Here is a 26183-nt window from a genome sequence, read left to right as displayed (position 1 = left end):
GTTGTTTGAAGTGGAGAAACAGATGGTGATTACTCGGCACAAGATCAGGACTGTATTGTGGGTGATCTACAACTTCCCAGTCAAAGCTGTCCACCAAATTGTGGGTCGGGCCAGCAGTTTTTTTGCTCTACGAAGCTTTCTGAGGGTTAGGCAGTATGCTTAGGCATTGATAGTGGTTCCTCGTTGCATGAAGTCGACCTTGTCTATTTCAAAACACCGACGCCATGGTATTGCGCTAGGAGAGTCTGTTCGAACTTCAATTTTTCAGGGGAGTGTGAGTGTTACATTCTATGTTCTGTTGTCTCGATTTGGGCGTGATATGCGAATACCATGTTTCGTCTCCATCTCAACTGGTTGCCACCCCAGCGACAACCGTTACAAAGATAACGACGATATAGACAAAAAAACAGTGAACTCTTGGTTATTGGAGTCGACTGTAAGTTTTTATGAAGACATTACTTTCCAATTAGTTGACAGGTATAATAAGTGTTTGAAAAAACTTAGTAACTATGTCAAAAAGTAGAGTAAAGTACACATTTTCTGAAAATAAATTTACTTTTTTGAAACAATCTTTCGATGTTCAAACGGACCTTACTTAAAAGAGACACCTTGTATCTAGTCTATTAAAACTTTTATTTAAAATAATAAAGGATATTATAAATAACAATATACTCAATATTCTATAGTTTACAGGAAGGGTCGTATCCAGGATTTTTTCGGGGGGGGGGGGGGGTTAAAATTTTTTTTTTTAGTGGTTTTTACAAAAAAAAAAACAACTAAAAGACGCATCAAAAATTGGTTTATATTCATTTTTTGTTACGTGTTTTAGGAGTCAGACAAACATTATGGGGTTAGGGGGTTCAGATCCCCTAACCCACTTCCCTAGATACGGCCTTGCTTATAGATGATAGAAAGATTTTTTTCAGTGGTTTTTACAAAAAACTAAAAGACGCATCAAAAATTGGTTTATATTCATTTTTTGTTACGTTTTTTAGGAGTCAGACAAACATTTCGGGGTTAGGGGGTTCAAATCCCCTAATCCACTTCCCTAGATACGGCCTTGCTTATAGATGAGAGAAAGATTTTTTTCAGTGGTTTTTACAAAAAACTAAAAGACGCATCAAAAATTGGTTTATATTCATTTTTTGTTACGTGTTTTAGGAGTCAGACAAACATTATGGGGTTAGGGGGTTCAGATCCCCTAACCCACTTCCCTAGATACGGCCTTGCTTATAGATGATAGAAAGATTTTTTTCAGTGGTTTTTACAAAAAACTAAAAGACGCCTCAAAAATTGGTTTATATTCATTTTTTGTTACGTTTTTTAGGAGTCAGACAAACATTTCGGGGTTAGGGGGTTCAAATCCCCTAAACCACTTCCCTAGATACGGCCTTGCTTATAGATGAGAGAAAGATTTTTTTCAGTGGTTTTTACAAAAAACTAAAAGACGCATCAAAAATTGGTTTATATTCATTTTTTGTTACGTTTTTTAGGAGTCAGACAAACATTTCGGGGTTAGGGGGTTCAAATCCCCTAACTCACTTCCCTAGATACGGCCTTGCTTATAGATGATGATGAAAGTGTTAACCATGAGCTTCGATACTCAATTAGCACATCCCTACTTGATTCTGATAACTATTGCCAGCTCATATGATATGAATGCCAGAAATTTATTCGTTTTCAACTCTTCAATTGTATGCAAGCTGCTACTGTACAATTTACTCTTAAGTTACTCCATAAACGGATATCAAAATAAAATTATTTGGGGATCTGGGACTCCACAAATATTCAGAATCTCTAGGTTCTTTCCCGGACATTTCACAATGGAAACGCAGAAGTATGCAGCGTAGCATCATTTAGTTGGGGAAATTCGCTACTTGTGTTCTTTGTGCTTGAGCTGCGCTACGAATGTTTGCAATAATTTTTTATGTATATACTTCACAGTTGACTGTGTTATTAAAAACAAGGAGAAGTAGATTTTGCACAGGTTTATAGTCTGCCAGATAACCCGATTTGACTTACCCGATTGCGATTTTTATTAGAGGAGGAGTAAGGTAAAGAGTGAAGTCAAGAGTAACACCTTGCTGATGAAGAAAATTAAAGGCGAAGATTCGCAATATGATTCTGGAAATTAAACCAAAGAAAAGTTTTCAGCCTTGACACAAGCTGATTCAGGGTAAAATAAATTTCCAGTATGCTGTTATTTATAATATCCATCATTTATTAACTGTGAACAACAATTATAAGATATTAGTAATTCACTTTTCTTCAAGTATTTGTAAGTTTATTTTGATCTTACTTATACATATTTTTATGTTAAAATATAAATAAAAATAATTTAATGTTAAATAATATGTTAATTTAATGCTAAATTAATTAAATCAATTTGATGAATTAAATGAAACAAATAAACGTTCAAACGGGGACAAGTCGATTTATTAGACAGTGAAAGCAGATACAAAAGTATGTATATTTCACCCACATATACAGCGATCGTCATCAGCTTAAATACTAAAGCACTAAATTAGAACAGACGTATTTATACAGATCACAATAATAACTTCCATTTTGTTCACTAGACCTAGTGTGAAAAATATCGAGAGTTGGTGTTACAATTTGTATAATTGTAACACCATAGCAACAATTTGTTGCTATGAAGCAATTTTTGGTACTTTTGTACCAAATTCAAGATCCTGTATCGCGAACATGAGACAATAACCGGTTTTCATGGTCTATACCAGAAAATATTAGTTTGGCTCGTTGGGAAACTATATTTTAGCTACATTTTAATTAAATATTTAGTTGGTATTTTTGGTTAGGTTACGTATTTAATATTATGTGGTCTGCCCCCCCTTCCATAATTCTTCGGTAGTTTTCATAATTTTGTTGATGAAGTATTATATTTTTATCATATTTAGTTTTATTTCATTAGCATTAACCAGAATTCACCTCTCGACAGAGCTTGACTATGTTGGCTATAAGACACAAGTAACAAATTTTTTCTGTTTATCAATTAGCGAGTTCTTTGTTAGAAGCATATCTTAGTTTTGTTTTATTTATTATTTTGGCTTCTTCACTTTAGAAAAGTCATTCATGCTTATTATAATAAAATTTATTTGTCTTGGAGCTATTATTGACATAAACAATAAAGTTATTCAAATACGAATTCAAACATTGGAAAAGGGACGGTTGGTAATTTTATAGAAAACTTCAAAAGGCTTTAGAATAAGATTTACTTGAGCTGCGTCTTTCATAAACAATAGAATTTCATACTTCTGCATGAACCCCTCTGTGACCAGCCAAATCTCAGAATGCTAATGGGTCGTTTTGAGCAAGTGGCTTCTAGTTCAAAACAAACCACAGCTTAGATACCAATATACAGTTATAAAAACTCCCATCTTGCCCATGAGAAGCTTTTGGTACAGATGCCAGTTTCTTATCTCCATCCGCTAGCATCGCTACCGCGCAGTGTGTCCCAAAAATAAATCGAGTTTTCATAACTGTACTGGTATCTAAGCTGTGTTAACAACTCAGAGATCTCATTTTTTCTAGTCGACGTTTGATATTTGATTTTGTCGTTTTTATCCATTACCGTCTTCTTTGTTGAGATAATAGACGTAGTAAGTGGATTACTCAATCACGAGTAAACATGGCAAATAAGTACTGGACACGTATTCTTTTGTTATAATTGTTTTTGTGCTATGACACTCTTCAAAGTGGAAAATTGTCTAAACATTGGAAATTATCTCTCGCATTACCGCTAGGCAAACAATGTTTACTTCAGCTGTAATTAGAATTGTGGATATATCACCCAGTTCTCGGTTCATCACCTCACTGCATCTATCGCTTTAAACACATCGATAGTAGTAGCTGTGCTAGCTGGCTCGATTCCAATAAAAACTTTTAGAATAAACGGTGGACTGAGAAACTATTATCATGCACCAAAATTGAGCATTTATTCAAGAGTTTATAAAACTCTTTTTCCAAGGAAGTACTCGGAAGGAGGAGTGAAAGATCCCCCGGTACCATCCGACTCCTTCTATATGTGCACATCTCTACTGAAGTCACGTCCAACAGTTCGTTTCAATAAAGAAAAGCAAAAGAAAGATAAATTGGGTTGAGTTTTTAAGCACCCAGAAAATTCAATTACTATAGAGGTTTTAGCACAATGATGGCATTCTTATTTGGTAAGTAATCATTTTCGTAAGTAATTGCCTATAAATTGATCAACTACACTTTTTATGTAGTTTCATTTTTAATTTTAGGGTTAAAGTACATGATAAATTCTTAGCTTATAACGTTCTTTAATAGTCTTCCCCATAAATAAGGATTAATCCGTAATATGACAGTGAACGTGCTGGCCAGATAATATTAACTAATATTTTAAGAAGCAGATTCGACAAATTTATAACTTCTTCTTATTTTCCACTCATGGACACATAAGTAAATACTAAAAACCCCAGGTATTATCTCCCAACGGTTTGAGGGGGCACCCACCCTCAACCACCTAATGTGCATCTCGGAACATCAATTGCACCGTAAAGCCGCATACTTCTGCCACGTCACACCAGTTCACATAGCACATGGAATATATATATACCATGCACCACGCACACTAGCCTAGCCTTATCCTAGCCTAGCCTTGCCTTGGTAAATTTGGCACAGGGAAAGAAAACAGTAACGGTTACAGACAGCTGTAACAAGGTATAACAATCTAGTTATAACCAAAACTGCATTTGATCATAAAATGGCCTAGAAGTTAACATGGTATTCACATGATGGTAAGACAGATAACATTATTGATTATGTAATTGTAAACCGAAGACTGACAGAATCGATACAAGATACTAGGGTATATATGAGTGCTGTTATTGATGTTAAAAGTGAAGATCACAATCTAGTAATGTCTAGGGCAGTGGTTTCCAAACTTTATTTTATCACGGCTCCCTAAAAATATTTGATCGTAAGGTGCCTCCCTTCCATTTCACAAAATAAAACGAAAATTTTTAGTTCTAAGACTTATTAAGACACTCATACAAAAAAAAATGAAAAACAAATTTAGACAATTGATAAATTGGATAAAAAAGGAAATTCAATCAAGTTTTCTTTCTCATTACTTGTTAATTCAAATTCGTCCTTTTCTTCGTCGATAAATGGTTTCTGTATCCACACAAATTTTGAAAAATAGAGATCGTCGAAATTATCCGAAAAATAAACTAGCTAACCATCCGAGTGTTCAACAAATGGATTTTTGTTTGCTTCTAAGTTATTTAGGCTGCATGAATTTAAAAGTGGAAACATGTCAAACTTTTTTTTTTTCAAACTCGTCTTCCATAGCTCCATTTTTTTATGAATGATTTCACGTTAGCTTTTTAATCAATAAATGCATTTGTGGCCTTTACATCTTTTAATTTATAACACTTAATTTTGCTTAAATTTCCATCAAACAGATCAGTTATAATCTATTATTTTGGATTATTATTAAATTAATTTTTATTATTATTGTTATTAAATTTAATTAAATTTGATTTCATTTTTAATATTATTTCAAAATTATTATTATCACTTATTATTACTAAACTATTATTTATTTAATTTATTATTTTATTGTTGTTAAAATTGTTTTTAGATTTTATTACTAAAGTTGCTTCTTAAAATTCTAATTTATCTACTTGTTAGGATTATTTTTTTTTTTCTTTTTTTTTTGCTTGTCAAATTCCTAAAGAAGTTAACGAAAACTACCCAAAAGTAAAATAAGTTTACAGAAGATACCCCAATATAAGCGGGAGACATATTATAGAAATGACATTAAAATATAAGAATTTCATGGAAGGTGGCCAGAGTGACCAAAATCTTCTGTTAAGAATTTTTTAAAATGTAAATTTGCCGTGTTTAAGAGAAAAAAAAGAAGGAAAAAATCGGACGCAATTCCCTTCTTGTTAGGAATCTTTCCTATGGTAAAATTTAATTATCAACATTTTCATTTCCCCCCAACCCCTCAGAAAAAATAACATTCTCCTTATCAATAAAAAACAAAATAATTAGGTTAAATGCACAGTAAGTCAACTAAAAGTGGAGCCCCTTTCTGAAAGAAGATATCTCCTTAGTTCACATAGAAACAGGGAAAGTTATTTCCCTGTTATTTCCCCCCAGAAACATATATGCTACAGGGAAAGTTATTTCTTAATTGATATTTTAAATAGAGGACAATAGCCTGTAAAGTATATCAGTGTTTAAAGGTAATTTATCAACTATTTTAATCAGGAAACAGTCACTTCTTATCTCTATATAAATGACATAGTCAGAAAGAAAAAAGTTATTGTCGCCTTGGCTCCAATACAAACTCCTATTTTTAAAGGGAAGGAAAGATTTGTTACGCATATCAACACAGTATCTAGAGGGATTGCAGGGGTATTTGGGGTATTTGCAGGGGTATTTGAATCGGAGTATGCTGTCTAAATCGGGTAGAAGCTGTCTTAAACAAAGCACCCTGTCTGTTATTTTAAATCCGAAGACTGAAGAGACCTGTAGAGTATATAAATAATGTTGAAACATTATTCATCGATTTAATGTGGTAACAAGCTGAGGAACAAATGTGTTGTATTGGTTTGTAGCGTCCTATTTTGTAGTTAACGAAATTATACTATTTTGGTTGCATTGAAACGTAACACGAAAAGACTTTTAATAAAACAGTGGACTAAATATTAGCCTAAAGGGTGTCTACAGTATAAATGAAAATTGATATGAATAACGGTTGGCTTCTAGGCGTTTACCCCCACTCCCCACGGAAAATGCTGCCTGGAAGCCCCCCCCCCCCCATCTCGCCGTAGAAAATAGGGTTTTCCAAACTTGAGAAATTTATCTGAGTTGTGTTTTTTTTTCGTTGAAATTACCTAAGGAAAGTGAAAAAATCGCAAATACATTTCTGCTGAAAGGACCTCCATATGAATTTCTACGATATTGGACAGTAGCCGGCGCCAAATAAAAAGAAGAACAAAAACGTAGGCAAAAAATCCTAAAAACATATGGCACAATAAAGTTTAAGATGATTTAGATTTCCTTTGAAAGTATTCGGGAGCCTTTTTCTTTGGGGACCAACACATTATTATTGTTTAAGTTTTTATGGACGAAAGCGTTGTCAGATTCTATGAGTTAGTCTTATCTTCCAAGCGTAGAACTACCAAAAATCACAATAACAAAATAAATAAAAGTAGAAACGAACAGAAGTTGCAATAGATAATCTAGTCAAATTTAAAACGTTCAAAAATAAAAAGGATTGGGCCCACAACCCCCAGGTCTTTTCAAGACCAGAAAATAATTTGCACTTTATTAAAAAAAAAAAATTGTGGATTGTCAGTTTAATATACATATTGTTCTATTCAGTCCTTAAAGTCTTAATACTTCTTTATTTATTATAAGTCAAAAAGTAAGAACATTTAAAATGCATTTTGTTTCCAGTAAAGTGCAGATTATGTTCTGGTCTTGAGGTGAGGGGGTTGTCAGCCCTATTCATGTTAATTTTTTATTTCTTTTGCACGGTTATTTATTGTAATTTCTGTTCGTTTGGGTTTAATTTATTTTTGATGGTGATTTGTGGTAGTTTTACGCTTAGAATATTATTTGAATTTATTTATACAAAATTTTTGGCTTAACGTAGCTGTTCAAATTTTTTTAACAAACTTGTTTAGTTGAAAAAGTTTTTTAAATTAAAAAGATTCCAATCCTCCCCCCCCCCAGACAATTCCATTCTAGCTGAAAATTCCACCAAGAAAATTTCTTGTGAACGTTCTCGGGTGAAAAAAATTTCTTAGCGCACTTTCATTTGAAACAGACTTTAATTCCTGATTGCTTCAAAAATAATGAAGTAAACCATTCCTCCGTGAAATTTTTCCAGCAAAAAACACCCACCACCACCCATCCCCAAGTTGAAAGTTGCTCCAGCAGAAAGTTTTCTCTGAAAAACATATCCCATGAAAAATCCCCCCCACGTACAGAAAGACACTATACAAGATCACGTAAGGGGGATTATGAAAAAACGATGGCAGGTGTTTACCCCCCCCCCCCCACCCCCCATGGAAAATACCCCGGCGTTTAACCTCCGGAAAATACCCTCCCCCTGTGGAAAATCTCCCTGTAGAAAATAAGACTTTTCAAATTTGAGAACTTTATTTGAGTTTTGTTTTATTATTTGCCATAGGTGGAAGAAATTTAGGTATTTTTGTATTATACACCACTCACACAAGTTTACTCTGTGTAAAACTCGAGAACAAACCGGTTTCTTCGTTAGCTTCTCTCAGCTTAGTGTGAGAGAAGACATGAGATAAGACACAGACAAGTGACAAAATAAATGGGAAATATATAATGTGGGCTATATATTTGCACATAGGGGGGGGGGGAGTATTTGGACAATTTGAACTCAGAAAACATTTCTTACTTCATAATATGCACCTAACATATTTTCATGCAGACCCACTGTACTTTAGCCCCCCTCCCCCCTAATGTGCAAATATATAGCCCAAATTTGTTCTAGTGCCCTGTTTTAGTGACAAAAAAACCTAGTTCCCTCCCAAATCCATTTTCTCCCTAAGGATATCTGATTAAAATTTTAAGATAGCCATCTAATGCAGCATAGTTGAAGGTCTACTCTATTTTTTGAACAAATGCCTATGTCAAAACTCAAAACAAAAACAACAAAAGAACATTAAAACTCAAAACGAACAGAAGCTATTCCGCATTATGAGGGGTTGCCCCCTCCTCAATATCTTGCTCTTTACGCTAAGATTGTTAGAACTTCTAAAAAAGCTTCCAATTTTAAATAAGCGGCCCCTGTGTTTCAGAGGCCGCTCTTACAAAATTGGGACAAACAATCAAACTTTAGCTTAAAGAGTAAGGTATTGAGGAGGGGGCAAGCTTTCATATACGGAATAATTTCTGTTCGTTTTGAGTTTTCATGTTGTTACTTTCAGTTAAAAAACTTATATATATATATATATATATATATATATATATATATATATATATATATATATATATATATATATATATATATATATATATATATATATATATATATATATATATATTTAATTTCTGTTCATTTCTCAAATAATGCAGATAAATCTCGGTCACACTCAATGACATATATCCCTCTCCATAAAGGAAAAATCTTCCGTAAAAATTTCCCAAACTTAAAGTACATCCCCCTGCCCTCGTCATGTTCCATCCTCGCTAAAATAGCAATAATCTTTCAAAATTGACTAAATACATTAAGATTAGGCTCTTTACCTATCGGGTTATTCATAATTTTATTAGAAATCTACTCTTTTAATTTCATGCTCATCTAAATCGTCATTTTATTATTAGCATTGACCCTCGATAGACACTTGGGTAGAGATCGGGCGATGTTCCAGCGAACAATGGTGAAGCTCATTAAAGCGCGATAAATAGACAATGGAACGAACTTGAAACCTGTATATTTCACCGAAACATTACCCTCGCCATTGTAGATATGGGCGTTTTCAATAGATACCACGCACGAAGTGCATGATAAAATAGCTTTTTCAGGGGCTTATAAACACCCAAGTGACATAGACTGAAAAAGAAAAAGAATGAGGGGCCTTTTTTTCTGTCGACATTCGTTTTTCAGCTGCAGTCTAGATTAATTTTTAAATTTGTCACTGATATATTTTGTCCATACCAGCCATATTGGCATTAGACGAGGTGGGGAGGGATAATCGGAGGAGCAGCTTGCCCCCTCCGGACCCCAGTAGCCCCTCTCCCTCAGCTGAAATTTAGTTCCTTCAAAAATCTTGTCAAAACCAAGATAAACTTACATAATTGAAACTCCCAGAGAAACGGGTTATTTTTTTTGTTTAGTATATATTGGCCTTTATGGTCCTATACGGCTCATTTTTCAGTGTTATTTTCACTCTACTTGGGAAAATTGACCCCAGCTTTGCCCTCCCCCGGATTATGACAAAATTACGCCACTGAAATGTAAGCTAAGTAGGTAAGTAATATTCTAAAGGTGAGTAGGTGAGCTAGGCGATTGAAACTCCAAGAAATTTTCATGATTTGGTATTTGCGGTGATTTCTAAGCCTCTTCCGTCTCGGATCTTTTTAAATATAGAAGCATTAGTGCTGAAAGCCATTTTTTCCCCTTATTTTATTTATCTTTACTTCAAATGCTTACCTATCGATGACAGATTCTCTACAGCTATATAAATTGTCAAATTTGGTTTTGGTTACTGAATCATTGACGTTCATAGCTGGAACAAAGAGTTTCCCAGCACGACTCAACTGATATAATCGATGTACACCAGTTACGCTCTCTTCGACGATACCTAAAAAACAAAACAAAAAAATCATTCAAATCCCATTTGAGAAAGGGTTGTTCTCCTAACACCATAGCTTCCCTTCTCACAGCCCTGCCAAAAACTAATAAAATAGGAATTACCCAAAGGGGGAAACTTTCGTTAAAACAGGATTTTCTTTTTGCAAAAAATTCCTATTTTGCAAACAGGTGTTTATCCACTAACCACCAGGTAATAGTTTTGACCTGTACACTTCTTTTTCGTATTTCAATTTCAATAAAATATCTTCTGCAATTGTCACTCTAGACTCGGAACATTTCGAGTAGATGTGAGGTTTCCGATATTTCCTCAAAAATGGACTAGTTTGTGGATAGGTTCCACAAGCGTCGAGAAAATATTGTCGACTTTCCACTTAATTGTAGTGCGAAAGCAGCTGAGAATGTTGTTTGTTTTTTCTTGGTTATTGTTTCCATTTTATTTTATTTTGCTGTATTTTTGTGCTCGTCTAAGTACATTTTATGGATATAGAGAGGGTTTAAGTACATTATTTTATAATTCAAGCATCTACAAAAACGGGTTCTTTACCTTTATGGTACTATACGGCTCGTTTTTCAGTGTTCACTGTCATTTTCACTTGATTAAGATAATTGGCTCCAACTTTTCCCCCAACCCGGGAATTTGACGAAGTTACGCTGAAAAAGCTGTGAACTTTTGTCTCGTAGTTTAGCCATTTTGTTCAATCAGTTAAAGTATTTTGTTCAGTCTGGCTATATCCAAACAGTGCTCAGGTTTGCCTCCAAAAAAATTTTGATACTGATATCTCCTCCAAGTGCACGATCTTATAACTCCCAAATTAAGACAGTTTCACCTAAAGTCTACGAAACGTTTGTATCACTACAAAAAACCATAGGTAAATTTAATAGAGGTAGATAGATAGATTTTGATAAAAAAAAAAAAAAAAAATACAACTTTTATTAGCCAGCAACAAATTGACAACTTTTATCAAAGATATTACCATCTAATGTACTAGTCTATATTCTCAGAATTGGACACGGCTTAGCAAGTAAAATACACTAATAGCTGTACACAACATCTAAGAATTCGGCGCCGGATATAAGACCAAAGTATACGCACAGTGAAAATATTTATTGACAATTTAGGCCCGAACCCTAAAAAAAGGCTTTGACCTTTTATCTTGTAGCTTAACTATTATTTTCCATAAGTTAAAGGGTCTTGTTCACTCTGGCTATATTCGAACCGCGCTTAAATTTTCCTCCAAAAGATTTTTTTGCAAAGTTTTTTTGTTCGTTTTTTGTTCGTTTTTTGTTTTATAATATTATCTTTAATATGTATGGGCTTAATAAAGCTTTAAGGTAAAAACCTCTGCTGACATCTAAAAATGTCGTTTTGACTTCAAATAAAAGTAGCTTGACCTAAAGTTAACTAAAAGTGCATACCCCATAAAAATAATGATGAAAACTAAGAATTACACTAAGAAACGATAAAAAAAACTTTTCTGATGGTAGGTGGCACCACAATAAGATAATGCCAATGAAAAGGCACCAAACTGAATTTTCTACTTTAACTACCATTTGCTATAAATAAAAAAAATTTACATCCACTAAATATTAGCAAAACAACATAAAAAAAATAACAAAAAAATATAAAATAAAAACAAAAGACAGTCAAGGATTACAGTATTTGAACGAATAAGATAAATTATAATAAAATGCAAACGAATTTATACATTAAAGCCAAAATTCCCTGCTAAACATACAAAAATCCTTAAGAAATGTTTTGAATAAATTGAATTTTCTTCTTCTATTACTAAAAGCTATTATTCAGAACAAGACTCCTCGGCAGAAATGATAATAACGAACGTCACAGATCAATTTTCAGTAAGAAACGCAAAAGATGAATAGGTTGAAGCGGCAGCCTATTTCCCATCAACAGTACCTTGGGAAATGGAGCTTTTTCATTATTTCTTACAGTAGAGCAAATGCACGAAAAATCCCTAAAGATTCTGGAAGTGAGAGAATATTCCACTCTCTACCAAAGGAGGAAGGATACTACGTGAAGAATTTGAAAGGCTTTTGAATTATGTCTTACGATCAACAGATAAAATAACAATATCATTTAATATATCAACAGCTATAAATGAGTGCCACACTAACAGGAGTTAGTTTAAAGAAAGGAGAAAACGAGAGGTGGAAAGGAGAAAGAAATAAAAAGAGAAATAGAGAGAGAAACCATCATTGCGAATTAATAGCAAGCTATAGCAGAAACAAAAATATGACTTTCTCATGTTGCGTTGGATGTACACAGGAGCGTAGCACTTGCATTTTTATTGGGAGCAGGAGGGGTCCACATCCAGATAGTCAATGGATATGGGTTATATAATATTTATTTTTGCAAATATTGGGGGGGAAGTACCTCCCTCCCCATAAACGACGTTTAAAATACATTTATCAAAATTAGAATTTTTTTTTGGGGGGGGGGGGGGGCGTGCGGCATACGACAGTAGATACCAGGCTTAGGATAGCCAGCAATTTCTTACGAACTAGTTCTTCTTTTTTTGGAACTGAATATTTTGTGAAATAAATTATGAGCAAGGCCTAGAAAATACATTTACGTACCATTTGAGGGAGCAGGGTTCACTTCCCGATCTTCAAGAAATATTATATTTTATTTTCGATTTTTCATGAAAACCATCTAAAAATATTCATCTTTCGATCTATTTTTAACTGATTTCGGAAGAAGTCATTCAATAATCAAATGCTGTCCTCAAACAAAGACGGTTATAGTATCTCTTGCGCCCAGGACAAAATGCTGATTAGCCCCCCTGTCTCCCAAAAAACGTTGAGGCCCAATTTTAACAAAATTTTCATTTGTTAAAAAAGTGTTATCAATTTAATAATGAAATGATGATTCTTTTTTGTTTTGTTTTTTAATTTACTATTTAATTAAGCCTACTTTATTATTTTAATTTAATTATTTAAGAATACTAATTAAATTTTTTTTTTCAATTTATTTCGTTAATTAATAATTTATTAATTATTTTTATTTATTAACTCCACTTTGATACAAATTAAATTTCAAAAATTACAAAATGACTACAGCCTTTAGTTTATCTATTTGAAATTTTACACCCCTAAAATTTCTGCACCAGGGACAAGTGCCCCCTCTCACCCCCCCCCCCCCAAAAAAAAAACAACAAAAAACAACTATATCTGCCTCAAACTAAGTTTTATTACAATTTTGAATCCCACCTTTAATAAGCTTGAACATTGCTGGGTATTTTCTGTTCATTAAGGCAGTGGCATCTCCACCGTCATCCAGGATCATATTTGGTTGCCAACCATCTGCTACAATACATTTGTCAATTGCCCACCAGAAATCATCCTCAGTCTCACCACGCCAAGCGAAAATCGGAAAACCTACAATTAAATGGTAAATATGCTATAGTAGGAAAGTAAATACGAAAAATGAAACGAAGGAAAATCTGCATAAATTGATGTCTGCTTTACGAAAGGAATTATGAAGAAAACAAGAATGGCACAAGAGCTTACAAGTAGAATGCACAACTGAAAACTTACAACTGGTAGTTTAGGTATTTACATTTGAATACATTTTAATTTTTTATTAAATACATTTGACATGTAAATGACGTCACATGACTAAGTGACTCCTCTTGAGACGTTCCTCATTTTCTAAGAAGATCCTCAGGGTTCTAAGGAGTTTTATCTAGAGAATAAAAATAAAATTCTAAACAGCGATTAAAAAAAAAATTCCTTAGAACCTTTGAAACATTTGCAGTTCATTAGTCTGGCGTGGTAACTTCAACAAATTAAACTAGACATACACACTTAACTAGACCAAGATAACGACCCGAAAACGCAAATTCACAGTGGCCGAAAATGAACAACCTCGACCATCAATTATGACAAGGAGATCAATCCAAGCAGCCAAAGCAAAGAGGATTAGAAAAAATTTATGAAGTAATGATAAACAAAAAATAGAAAACAGATAAATATGCGATTAAAAGACTTGCAACAACGAGGATCACAACGAGTCAAAAACAAAAAAGTCATAGAACACATAGACGCAAATCTCCAGTTATATAGCATGAACAGTCTGATATATATATATATATATATATATATATATATATATATATATATATATATATATATATATATATATATATATATATATATATATATATATATATATATATATATATATATATGCTACAGTTATGAAAATTTGGAAAAAATGAAAAATGTACTGTGCCAACAAGTACTGCTTCTGCGTGTTAAAATTCTACAGTATTAGAAGCTACATTTTAGAATAACTGATTCAAATTTTCTATTTCCAGTGCCAAAGGGCAATCAATACAAAACGTTAGTCTGTTTCCAAGTAGGAAACAAATTCCGTATAGTAAAATTAAATGCCTGAAGACTGAGAGTTATTTAATAGGCTGGCTCACCCAAATTGAAAAAAATAGCCGGATAGGCTTTCAAGATCAAAACAGGTTAAGCACCATTAGAAAAATCATTGTTCGAAAGTACTAGTTCAGTAGGAAAATGTCTATGCTCACTGCCTTGGAATCTGAACAAATCAGAAAAGACATCAAGTGAACTCTCAGACGTCACTGATAGACAACTTGAAAGAATTTTAACGCACAGAAAGTTCAAAAGACAGACATATTTCCTTACATGAAACCTGCGCTATGGATTCGACAAGTATGACTGAGGATAGTATATTATATACAAGGGACAACGACCTTCATTACAATAATAGACGTTTACTATGAAAAATATATCGTCAGTGGACTAGAGCCCATTACCAGAAGCATAGCTTCAGTTTTTTATTGGGCGGGGGGGCAAGAGGGGTCTGTACCCGGATAGTCAAGCTTCAGACAACCAGTGCAGCGTCAAACAATCTTAAGATTTTCTTTAAACACGAATGCCATATCCTCATCTTTTCAAGAAGGCAGGTTTGGTTACCATAAATGACAGGAAAGGGACCCTTTCTATCTGCGTTGGTGGAAAAGCTCTCATTAAATATTGGACACAAAGAATACTTCCACCCATCCCATCCTTACCAATGTTACCAATCACTCGAATTTACTAGAAAATTAAATAAAAAAAAACTAATTTTTTTAGCTGAAAGTAAGGAGCGACATTAAAACTTAAAACGAACAGAAATTACTCCGTATATAAAATGGGTTGTCCCCACCGCAATCCCTCGCTCTTTACGCTAAAGCTTTTAATTGTTTTAAAAAGTAGAATTGTGGCAAAGAGTCAAACTTTAGCGTAAAGAGCGAGGGATTGCGGAGGGGACAACCCATTTTATATACGGAGTAATTTCTGTTCGTTTTAAGTTTTAATGTCGCTCCTTACTTTCAGCTAAAAAAATTAGTTTTTTTATTTAATTTCTGAACGTTTTTGAATTAATGCATGTTTGGTTTTGACTCTCCGCACATAAATTTTCAAAATGAAATTTGTATATTAATTCTTTTTTTGGCTAAATGGCTTTCTCTTAGTTTTGATCAGACGATTTTGAGAAATAAGGGGTGGAGAAGGAGGCCTAGTTGCCCTCCAATTTTTCGGTTGCTTAAAAAGGCAACTAGAACTTTTAATTTTTAACGAACGTTTTTATTAGTACAAAATATACGTAACTTATAAATTAGCAACTTACGTAACAAACTTTCATGATCCTATATTTTTATTATGTATACAAGGGGGTTTGTATCCTCGTTAATACCTCGCTCTTTACACTAAATCTTAAGTTTTGTCCCAATTCTTTAAGAATGACCCCTGAATCAGAAAGGCCGTAGAATAAATAGTTGCAATTACTAAAAATACTTTAGCATAAAGAGCGAGGTATTTATCTCCTCCTAAATACCTCGCTCTTTATGCTAAAGTATTTTTAGAACCCCTCATATGCGTAATAATCTCTGTTCGTTTTAAGTTTCAATGCTACTTCTTCCTTTCATTTGAAAAAAAAGTTTTCATGTTCATTTTTCATTGTTTTCTTATAGTAATGCTAGAGAATCCTGCGCCCTTTTCATTGAATTTTTCTTCCCCCATGACAGATTCCTCCAAGGAAAGATCCTCCAATATAGCCCTCTCTCCTCAGCCTCACCCCCAAACAAAATAAAATCCCCCTGAAAACGTCTGTACACTTCCCAATAACCATTACTATATGTAAACACTGGTCAAAGTTTGTAACTTGCAGCCCCTCCCCCAGGAATTCTGGGGGAGTAAGTCATCCCCAAAGACATAGTAATTATGGTTTTCGACTATGCTGAACAAAATGGCTATCTCAAAATTTTGATTCGTTGACTTTGGGAAAAAAATGAGCGTGGGAGGGGGCCTAGATGCCCTCCAATTTTTTTGGTCACTTAAAAAGGGCACTAGAACTTTTCATTTCCGTTAGAATGAGCCCTCTTGCGACATTCTAGGACCATTTGGTCGATACGATAACCCCTGAAAAAAAAAAAAAAAAAAAACAAATAAACACGCACCCGTGATTTGTCTTCTGGCAAAAAATACAAAATTCCACATTTTTGTAGATAGGAGCTTGAAACTTCTACAGTAGGGTTCTCTGATAAGCTGAATTTGATGGTGTGATTTTTGTTAAGATTTTATGACTTTTAGGGGGTGTTTCCCCCTATTTTCTTAAATAAGGCAAATTTTCTCAGGCTCGTAACTTTTGATGGGTAAGACTAAACTTGATGAAACTTATATATTTAAAATCAGCATTAAAATGCGATTCTTTTGGTGTAGCTATTGATATCAAAATTCATTTTTTTAGAGTTTTGGTTACTATTGAGCCGGGTCGCTCCTTACTACAGTTCGTTACCACGAACTGTTTGACTAAAAAGCATAAGAACTTTATTCCGTGTTTTATTTCCAGAATTAATATATAACTCCCCATTAAATGGGTTTCAACACCCTTTAAATCTACGCTCTCTCCTATCTTTTGTTCATCTGTGATAACTATTTTTTATTTGACTCACTTTAGGTTTACTTTGTTTTTATACATTTCGTAGTTTTTAGCGTTGATTTTTAATCAACTCACATTTCTGAGTTTCTTGTTAGAGTTTGTTTATGTTTTTATACTTTTTGTACACAGGACAATAGACAAAGTTTCAGAATGCTTGATTGTACTGGCTCTATATAAGAAAAACAGAAACAGCAGCATCTTATTACAACCAATTTGCAAAAGCTACACAAAAGGTACATGTAGAGTCGATGCTAAACTGCTTAGCTGGATGTTATTACCTATATATGTTATCAGGGCCACCAAAAGCACCTGCTCAAAGTACCTGCCTCCTATTCAGGAGGCGGTATGCTAGATTCCCATTTAACCACGTTGGTATGCATACATCAGTAAGAGCGTCACAACTGAAAAGCAGAACAGTAACGTTGATGCACCATTTACACCAACAATATTAAAACAAATTCACCCTCTAGTTGTATGAGGTTTTTTCTTCATGTGTAAAAAATATGGGAACTAAATACAAGCATTTTATTTTATTTTTTAATGGAAAAAATATTTTTATAATTAAAATAATTTGTTATTAAAAAATTTTTATTAAAAATAAAAATTTTATTAAATAAAAAAATTTATTAAATAAAACCTTTATAAAATTTATTAATAAAATTTTATTAAATAAAAAATTAAAAATATAAATTTTATAAAATAAAAAATTTTATTAAAAAATAATTTTTTAATGGAAAAAAATATTTTATTTTTTAATGGAAGTGCTTGAAAAAAACTACTTTTGAAAAAAGGAGTGGCTATAAGTTATATCACTTTCAAAGAATCGACACTCTATACTTACTAAGCCTCGTGACTGTCATGTTGCTCTTTCCGTCAAATGTTTACAATGCAACAAGCAATAAAGATGCTCCCTTAGTTTCATCACAGAAACAGTTTCACAGATAACCAGATTCACATTTCCTATCAATCAAATGTGACATTTACACACTGACAAGCTCGTAGTAATATGGTTCGAGGGTGGAGGAGGGGGATGGAGTAAATTTATCAAATAGCAAAACAAGGAGGACTATAATAAAATTACCAAGAGATGTGAAAAAATCGTAAAGATTAAAATATCATCTAGGCAGGGGAAAAAGTAATTGTTTTAGGAGGAAGGGAACAAGCACTGATATCTCCAACTCTATATCAGGACTTACAGCATATACCAAATAAACTTTCTTTAATTCTTCTTCCTGGTTTAAAAAAAAGTTAGAATACTACTTCTTTAGCTTCAGAAAAGTTTTGATTTCAAATTAGTTTGCAAAGGCTGACTTCAAATTTTAAAGTGAGGAGAACGGGCATAATGAATTAGGATTCGGCCATAGGACTTTTCCCCAAGGACTTGGGGGCAATGCAATCTTACGGGGCCCATCTTGGCGAACTGCTGAAGCTAACTCGGCGAAATTCATCACACACATGCTTAACCTGTTTATTCAGAACCATCGTCAAAGGAGGATTCCCCTGGTACTTTGGCAATTTTCTAAGAGCAATCAGAGACAATGCAACATTTCGTCCCTTCCCGCATATTCACGAATTGACGTCACTGATCTATAAAAATTTTAAAAGCGGAAGGAAAAGGAGCCTCTTTTGGTTTGGGCGCTGAATGCAAGATATGAATGATTTAAATAAAATCGTACCCATCTTTGTACAAAATAACAGCAATTGGAGTACATAGACATTAAAATTGATTCTGATCAGAATCTGAGGTGTGAAGCATCGACTCTTTAATATGTTTTGAATGAAGTAACCAAACATAATGCCAGTAAATAGACTGTTACCTTTTTATGATCAACCAAAAGAAGCTAGAACCAAGTATTTTTTTCTAAATTGATACCATTCTCGCTTGTTTTCGTTGCCCCATGAACTCTTTCTGGATGAATGGATGAAATTCAGTATTCCACACTGTTTGTAAAAAAAAATAATAATAATAATAAAAACTTTTAATTTCAACCAATCTCCCTAAAAAAAAATCATGTTTATGCTTCTGGTTGAGGGGTTGCCGACATACAAAAATTGTGTACGCAAGGTGACACGTGCAAAGTGCTATGAAAATATTCCAAGCGTGGCGGAAATTTGCCAAGCGTTATGGGAGAACTGAGCCAAGCATGGCAGAACTGTGTGGCATACTGCGCGCCCAGTGACATACAACAGGTGACAAAACTTGGGTGACACCTCGCTTCAGCCTCTTGCATAGTTACCAAAGAGGATTTTGCAATTAGATTAAGAGAAACTGAGACTAAGCCTAATTGTTTTTATAAACATGCAGATATTTTTACTACCAGCTATTGAAGGTTTTCTCCAAGGGTAAGCAGAATCAGATACTCCCCCACCCCCTTTTGAGGCTCAAATTTTCTCAAGGTTGTGAATGATTACCCCAAATCCAAGTACTATTTACCGAATTATTTCTACACCAAACATCGTGAATTGTGAACCAATGAGATTAAATACCAGGGGTGTACTCAGAAGGGAGGCTTTGGTGATACCAAACGAACATAGAATGTCAGTTTCATCTTTTGGAATAAACTCAAAAATTTATTTCAGCTCCTTGATTCTATTCCAGCCACAGTGGCAAAATAAAAGCAAACAAAGAAAATGGAGATAAAATACTGAACCCAAAATCGCAACTCATACACCTCTTATGTGCTTGTGTCTCAGTGCGCTCGATTTTTTTTTTTGAATGGTTCAATACTTTTTTGGAAAATTGTAAAACTAATATATTCCGTCATAAAAGACGGACTAGATAGGATGCTTACTTTGGGAAAACTGGCTTAGTCTTAGTTTTTGAAAAAAAAGACAAGCAGATTTAATATGAACGACATCGCATTAATATGCATTTAAAGGGCAACTTACAACATTTTTTCCAGGGGTGACTGTATCGCTTTTGGTATCTATGACGCATACGAAATTATACAAGATCAGCAATGAAACTTAACAGCTAAAGCAACATTCATGAAAAAATGTCTGAGGTTGTGATACATAGAAATGATGCAGCGAAACAAACGACACTGATAATCAAATCGAATCGTAAACGAAAATGATGCAGAACAAAATATGAGGTTAGACGATAAATCAAGCAATGGAATGAAAGAACACGTTATTTTAGCGCTGCTCAAAAAAGAAATAAGTAAAATTAATGCTGAAACTGTCTATAACTTTCCAGGAGAATAAAAATCCTACAAGAGCTAAGATTCTGTGAAGGATAAACGGAAAGGAGGAATAGAAATTCGAACCAAAATTCCCTAACTCAATTGAAATTGCTGATTTGCCACGCCATGACTTAAAATTGAAGAATAACGCGACAATTATGCCAATGCGTGCTTCAAGAATCACATACAATCAAAATGGATTAAGTAGATTCATTTCATACTCTATATTTCACTTTCAAACTATCTTTCCCTGAAACAAGAACTGCAAAAATAGTGTCAACTCAAAAAAAATGATAGAAAAAGGAGGGAGAGACTTTATTTTTTTAAATATAAGGGGGGCAGTTTTGTCGTTTTTATCATTTTTTGTCTGTGAAGATACTAAAAAAAAGATGTATTTCTTCTAGAAGAAATACAAAACAAAGGCAATCTAGGACGGACAATACCTTGTAGGGCTTGGGCAAGAATCCTCCCCCCAAATTGACGCCCCTGAACATCCATGTTTTTTTTATCCAATTAAAGATAGAAAGGAGAATCTTTTAAATTAGCTTAAGTTTGTGAATCAGGTATAAAGCCAATTGGAATAGAATAAAAAGTATCTCTCACAATATTTCAAGAATAAAATTTGAATAAAATTAGCTTTAAACAGTATAAGTTTTATTAAAAATTTTTAAAAGACAATTATTGCACTCATATATCCTTTCAGCATAGCATACTAAAGCCTTAGCATAGACAGCAGGTTATGGATAATGAGGGGGAATCTCCTCAAATACAGAATAATTTCTGTTCATTTCTAGCTTTAAGGTTGCTCTTTACTTTCATCTGAAAAAAAAACTTGTTTCTTGAATTTAATATCAGTAAAACCCTAGTTGTACATAAATAAAGATCTTTAGAATCAAGACTTCAAGTAAGGAGTAACTGTTCCGATAGTAGCCGAAACTCTAAGAATTGGCAGTTTAGAAACAGCTTTCGCATCAAAATAGCAGAATTTGGCTATTTCAACTTTGAAAGTAAAGAGCGATATCATGGTTGCAGTGATAGTAACTTCTCTGGGTTATTATGTCATTTTCTTTCAGAGACGAGCTACTTATCTCACTTACACATTCCATTAATTTACCAAATATCAAAATTAAATACCTTGAAACAGCGTATTGGATAAAACCAAGCTTAGGAAATTTCAGGACTGAGGTTCAATCCCGCCTGTTGCAAATAACATCTTGCAAATACTACTTTCATAATTTTTTTATCTGTCATATTTTCATAGATAAGTTATTAAAAGATTCTCAGTTTAATCCTTTATTTAATTTTAGTCAATCTATTCTTTTACGTAATTCTAAAAGGAAATATTTAGCACTTTGGCCAGTTAGAAGACACGCGACAACGAGGCTGATCAATCGAACAGGAAGCATTCTCAAAGTAATAAAAATTACAATGGAATGAAGGAACGCGTTATTTTAGCGCCACTAAGTAAAATTCATGGTGATATTGCCGATTGCCTCTCAGGGGAATACAAATCCTGTAAAAGCCGTGATTCAGTGAAGGATAAACAAGAAGGAGGAAATGAATTCACTATGGAATCTCTTAATTCAACTGAAATTGGTAGATGGCCCCGCCATGACTTCAAACTGAAGAATAACATGATAATTATGCTAATGCATGAATCGAGAATCGCATATAAACAAGTCTGCCGGGTGCCAAGGACCGAGCGGAAGTGCGTCACCTGGTACTGTATCGTATCTAACATTTTTATCGTATCTAACGATACATAGTATAAAACGATATCTAACGAAGTTAGGTCATATTTACATACTAATTCTCCCTTTGAGGACAGCTCAGCAAACGATGTTTGGCGATTAATTCAAAAGCATTATAATTTTTGCTTTCCATTACCAATATAGCAAAAGCTGTACGAGTCTTAGGATTTCGGCTACACTATTTTTCCCCCATTTTGCTTATTTACTTTTTCTTGTATTTTTTCATTTTGGCTGAGATAAAATCAACGAACTGAAATTGATTTCTTCAGCATTCGAAGAAAATTAAACTAGCCTTCTATGTTTGTTTAGTATCACCATAACGTCCCTTCTGAGTACACCCCTGGTATTGAGTCTCATTCGTCCAAATTTTTAATTTAGTATTTTACGACACTTTTTTCGCCGGTTTTAACCTGAACTGTTCATCTTTCTAATCAAGAAAACAAACAAAAATCTTTGGTTGCTGCCAATCCACTTATGCTTGTTCTACTTTGTTTGGTGCAGAAATAAGTCAGTAGTTAGTACTTGGATTTGTGGTAATTATTCAATCACCCCGATAAATTTCGAGCATCAAAACAGAAGGGGATGGGAGAGAGGTACCCTAACTAACCGCAGAACGTGACCTAGCCATCTCATCTTTTCTACCTTTGAAGAAAACCATCTAGCCATCTCATAAGTAGCTGGTAGTAGAAATATCCGCATGTTCATAATACAAGTAGGCTTAATCTCAGTTTCCCTTAATCTAATTACTAATTCCTCTTCGACCACTATACAAGAGGCTGAGGCGATGGGTTGCCCACTTTACGTCCCTTGATGCACATCACTGAGCGCGCAGTATGCCACACATTTCTGCCATGCTTGCGCAGTTCTCACAACGCTTGGTATATTTTCGCCATAATTGGCACGCGCCACCAAGCACACGCTATTTATGAATGTCGGCAACCCCTAAACCCCTTAAATATTATCAATTTAGAAAACAAAACAACATAATCCTAGCTTTTTTTGGTTGATCATAAAAAGATGACAATCTATTTATTGGCATTTTCTTTGGTTGCTTCATGCAAAATATATTAAAGAGTAAATACTTTATAGCCCAAATTCTGATCGTAATTAACTTCAATGTCTATGTACTCCACTTGCTGTTGTTTTGTACAAAGATGGGTATAAAATTAATTAATCATTCATACCTTGCGTTCATCACACAAACTAAAAGAAAAATTGAATGGGATGGGCTCCTTTCCCTGCCGCTTTTAAAATCTTCATAGGTCAGGGACGTCAGTTCGTGAAAATTCGGCGAGGGGTGGGGGTGAATTTTGTTCCTACAACAAAATTTATGGAAAAATTTGTCATTCCTTTTGATTTTTCTATGAAAATACCAAAGGCAGTTTTCAATGACGATCCCACTTGAGAGAGGGCTCATTTGAACGGAATAAAAATTTATGACCCTTCTTAAGTGACCAAAATGATTGGTGGGCAACTAGCCCCATTCCCAAGCCTGCCTTCCACATTGATATCTGATCCTTGGGGAAAAGGTCTTGTCCTATGGCCGAATCATAATACATTATGCGCATTCCAGTAGAGTTTCTTGCCAAATTACATAAAATCTGAAATTATACATCAAGTCCTTATTTCAACGGTGGGAGGGGAGGTAAAAGTGCTTACAGTTATAGTAGAAATTAGTTCCCTGTACAAAAAATAATATTGAAGTTGACAATAACATATGTCACTACACCAACTTACAACCCCCAAATCAAAACATGCTGATGATGTCTTTCTGACGAGCCCCAACAACAACCTATCGCTATTTCACTTCTTTAAAATCTAAGTCTACTTCTTAGTATTCTACATTTTTTTTTTTTTTTTTTTTTTTTTTTTTTTTTTTTTTTTTTTTTTTTTTTTTTTTTTTTTTTTTTTTTTTTAGCAATTGTTAAGTTATTTATAACAGTCTACTAATTTTTTATTAGTTGCCACTACTTTTATTAAATGGAATATTACTTAGTACTTGGTACTATTTTTTTGTTTGATGTTTGTAATTATTAACTAATATCAGCCAAAGTAAAATCTGCCGTTTGAAATTCTCTGGAAACTGCATTGGTTCTTGGTTGTTTCTCGTGGAAGCTGCATAACCATCTAAGGGCAATTGAAGTGGATGTTTATTATACTATCAGTAAAGGAAGTCATTTTCATCTTTCGGATTCTATTTCTACCATTGTTTTTTTTTTTTTTTTTTTTTTTTTTTTTTTTTTTTTTTTTTTTTTTTTTTTTTTTTTTTGTCAAATCTTAAACCTAAGTTTCTCAAACTTATTAGTTAATATAAGTTAGCGTAAATACTATAAGCGTAATAAGTTACCGTATTTAATTAATATATTTAATATATTAAATAATATAGTATTATTAATTACTATATTAATTAATACAAATTAGCGTGTTGCTCGAGACAAGTACACAAAACTATTAGAAATTTTGAAAACGTAGTCTATTTTGAGTTGGTATGCGAGAAAAAAAAAAAGAAGCAGAAATCTAATGTACGTACAATTACGCATACCATTTTGTGCACACAAGAAATTATACATATATATGGCAGCTACCACAAGTTAAATATTTACATATAAAAAGACGTTTATAGAAGAAAAAGCAAAGTTTACCTGCTTCAGCCAAAGCAGCAGCAACTTCATTCTAAAAAAAAGAAGAAAAATCTTGTAACAAAAACAATTGGTATTAACACATTTATGTTAGGCCAAATTTTAAAAATTGATGCAGTTTATGACAAACAGATAAAAAAAAAATCTGCAGTGAAGGCTAGATATGCTTCTTCTAAAAATGGAGCCAGCAACCCCTAAACTTTATGATTTGGCACGCTGCATGGAAAACTCGTACCTGTGTGTTGAAGCACGTAAGGGACATTGTACCCTAAGATACATCGAGAGTAGTCTAGAAGTAGTGCCCCTGCATCACCCGATTTTTATACCCCTCCCCTTTCCAGCATTGAAAATCATCATTTTACACAACACAACTATGGCGGTGTAGACCTTTGGATAAATAAATCATAGTTTCAACTGAATATAGGCAACAAATTAAACAAACTGAATTTAAAATCAATGATTTCTTTTCCAATGAGCATTACAGAGCCTTCAGTTACATGCAAATACACTAATTCTATTACATTGATAGGCAACAAAATTACAAAGTTTCACAAATACAGTCTAGTTAACCTACTTAATTTATTTAGTCTATTCAATCTATTTAGTTTTGTTTTCCATAGTTTTTATTTTATTTATATTTTCTTTTCTTCTTATTTTTGCTCTTCTCTCTGTGAGTAAGTGATTATTTAAACTTTTGTTTTGTTCTTCTCCCCCTCCTTACAGGCCAATGAGCCTTTAGGGACACAGTTAAATGTAATATTATATGTGTAATTCATGATGAATAAATCTTACCTTAGTGCACAAAACAATCTTTTCTTCCTTACGATTTTATTTTACTTTTAAACAAACTTTTACTTTTACTTTTACTTTACACAAAACAATCTTTTCTTCCTTACAATTTTATTTTACTGTTATACAAACTTTTACTTTACACAAAACAATCTTTTCTTCCTTATAATTTTATTTTACTATTAAAAGTTTCCAATTCTACTTAAGATCAGTCTTTTTTAAAAAATACCTTTAAAACAAAATCATCACAACAAGCATCTTCTAATATACTCACGAGGTAGGTTTAACCTCTGTTTTTCTATTTAATGTACAGCAAATCTATTCTTAACATTACATTTTCAGTTCTATTACGCAAAATTTTCACATTTCATTCAGAACAGCTAGTTCCTGGAAAGCTCATTGTAGTAACTGAAACAAAATAAGAATTGACAAGCTCAAACAAGAATTAGTACAAAGTCTAATAATAGAAACGCTTTTCATGAGCTTCAAGGT

General features: G+C 33.4%; 1 protein-coding gene across 6 annotated transcripts in view; it reads right to left on the bottom strand.

Annotated features, from left to right (window-relative positions):
- The window catches only part of LOC136038089 (adenosylhomocysteinase-like 1), a 129040-nt gene that overhangs the window by 14561 nt on the left and 88296 nt on the right, over positions 1-26183 (bottom strand). For all 6 annotated transcript variants that reach the window (XM_065721094.1, XM_065721089.1, XM_065721090.1 and 3 more), the window contains 3 exons: positions 24906-24936; positions 13583-13750; positions 10193-10343 (listed from right to left, as the gene is read on the bottom strand). In XM_065721094.1, coding sequence (XP_065577166.1) covers positions 10193-10343; positions 13583-13750; positions 24906-24936 — 350 coding nt within the window. The remainder of the gene's footprint in view (positions 1-10192; positions 10344-13582; positions 13751-24905; positions 24937-26183) is intronic.

This window comes from Artemia franciscana, chromosome 17, assembly GCF_032884065.1.
Source record: "Artemia franciscana chromosome 17, ASM3288406v1, whole genome shotgun sequence".
In the NCBI taxonomy this organism is placed as follows: Eukaryota; Metazoa; Arthropoda; class Branchiopoda; order Anostraca; family Artemiidae; genus Artemia; species Artemia franciscana.
This window is presented reverse-complemented; position numbering and strand designations above follow the sequence as displayed.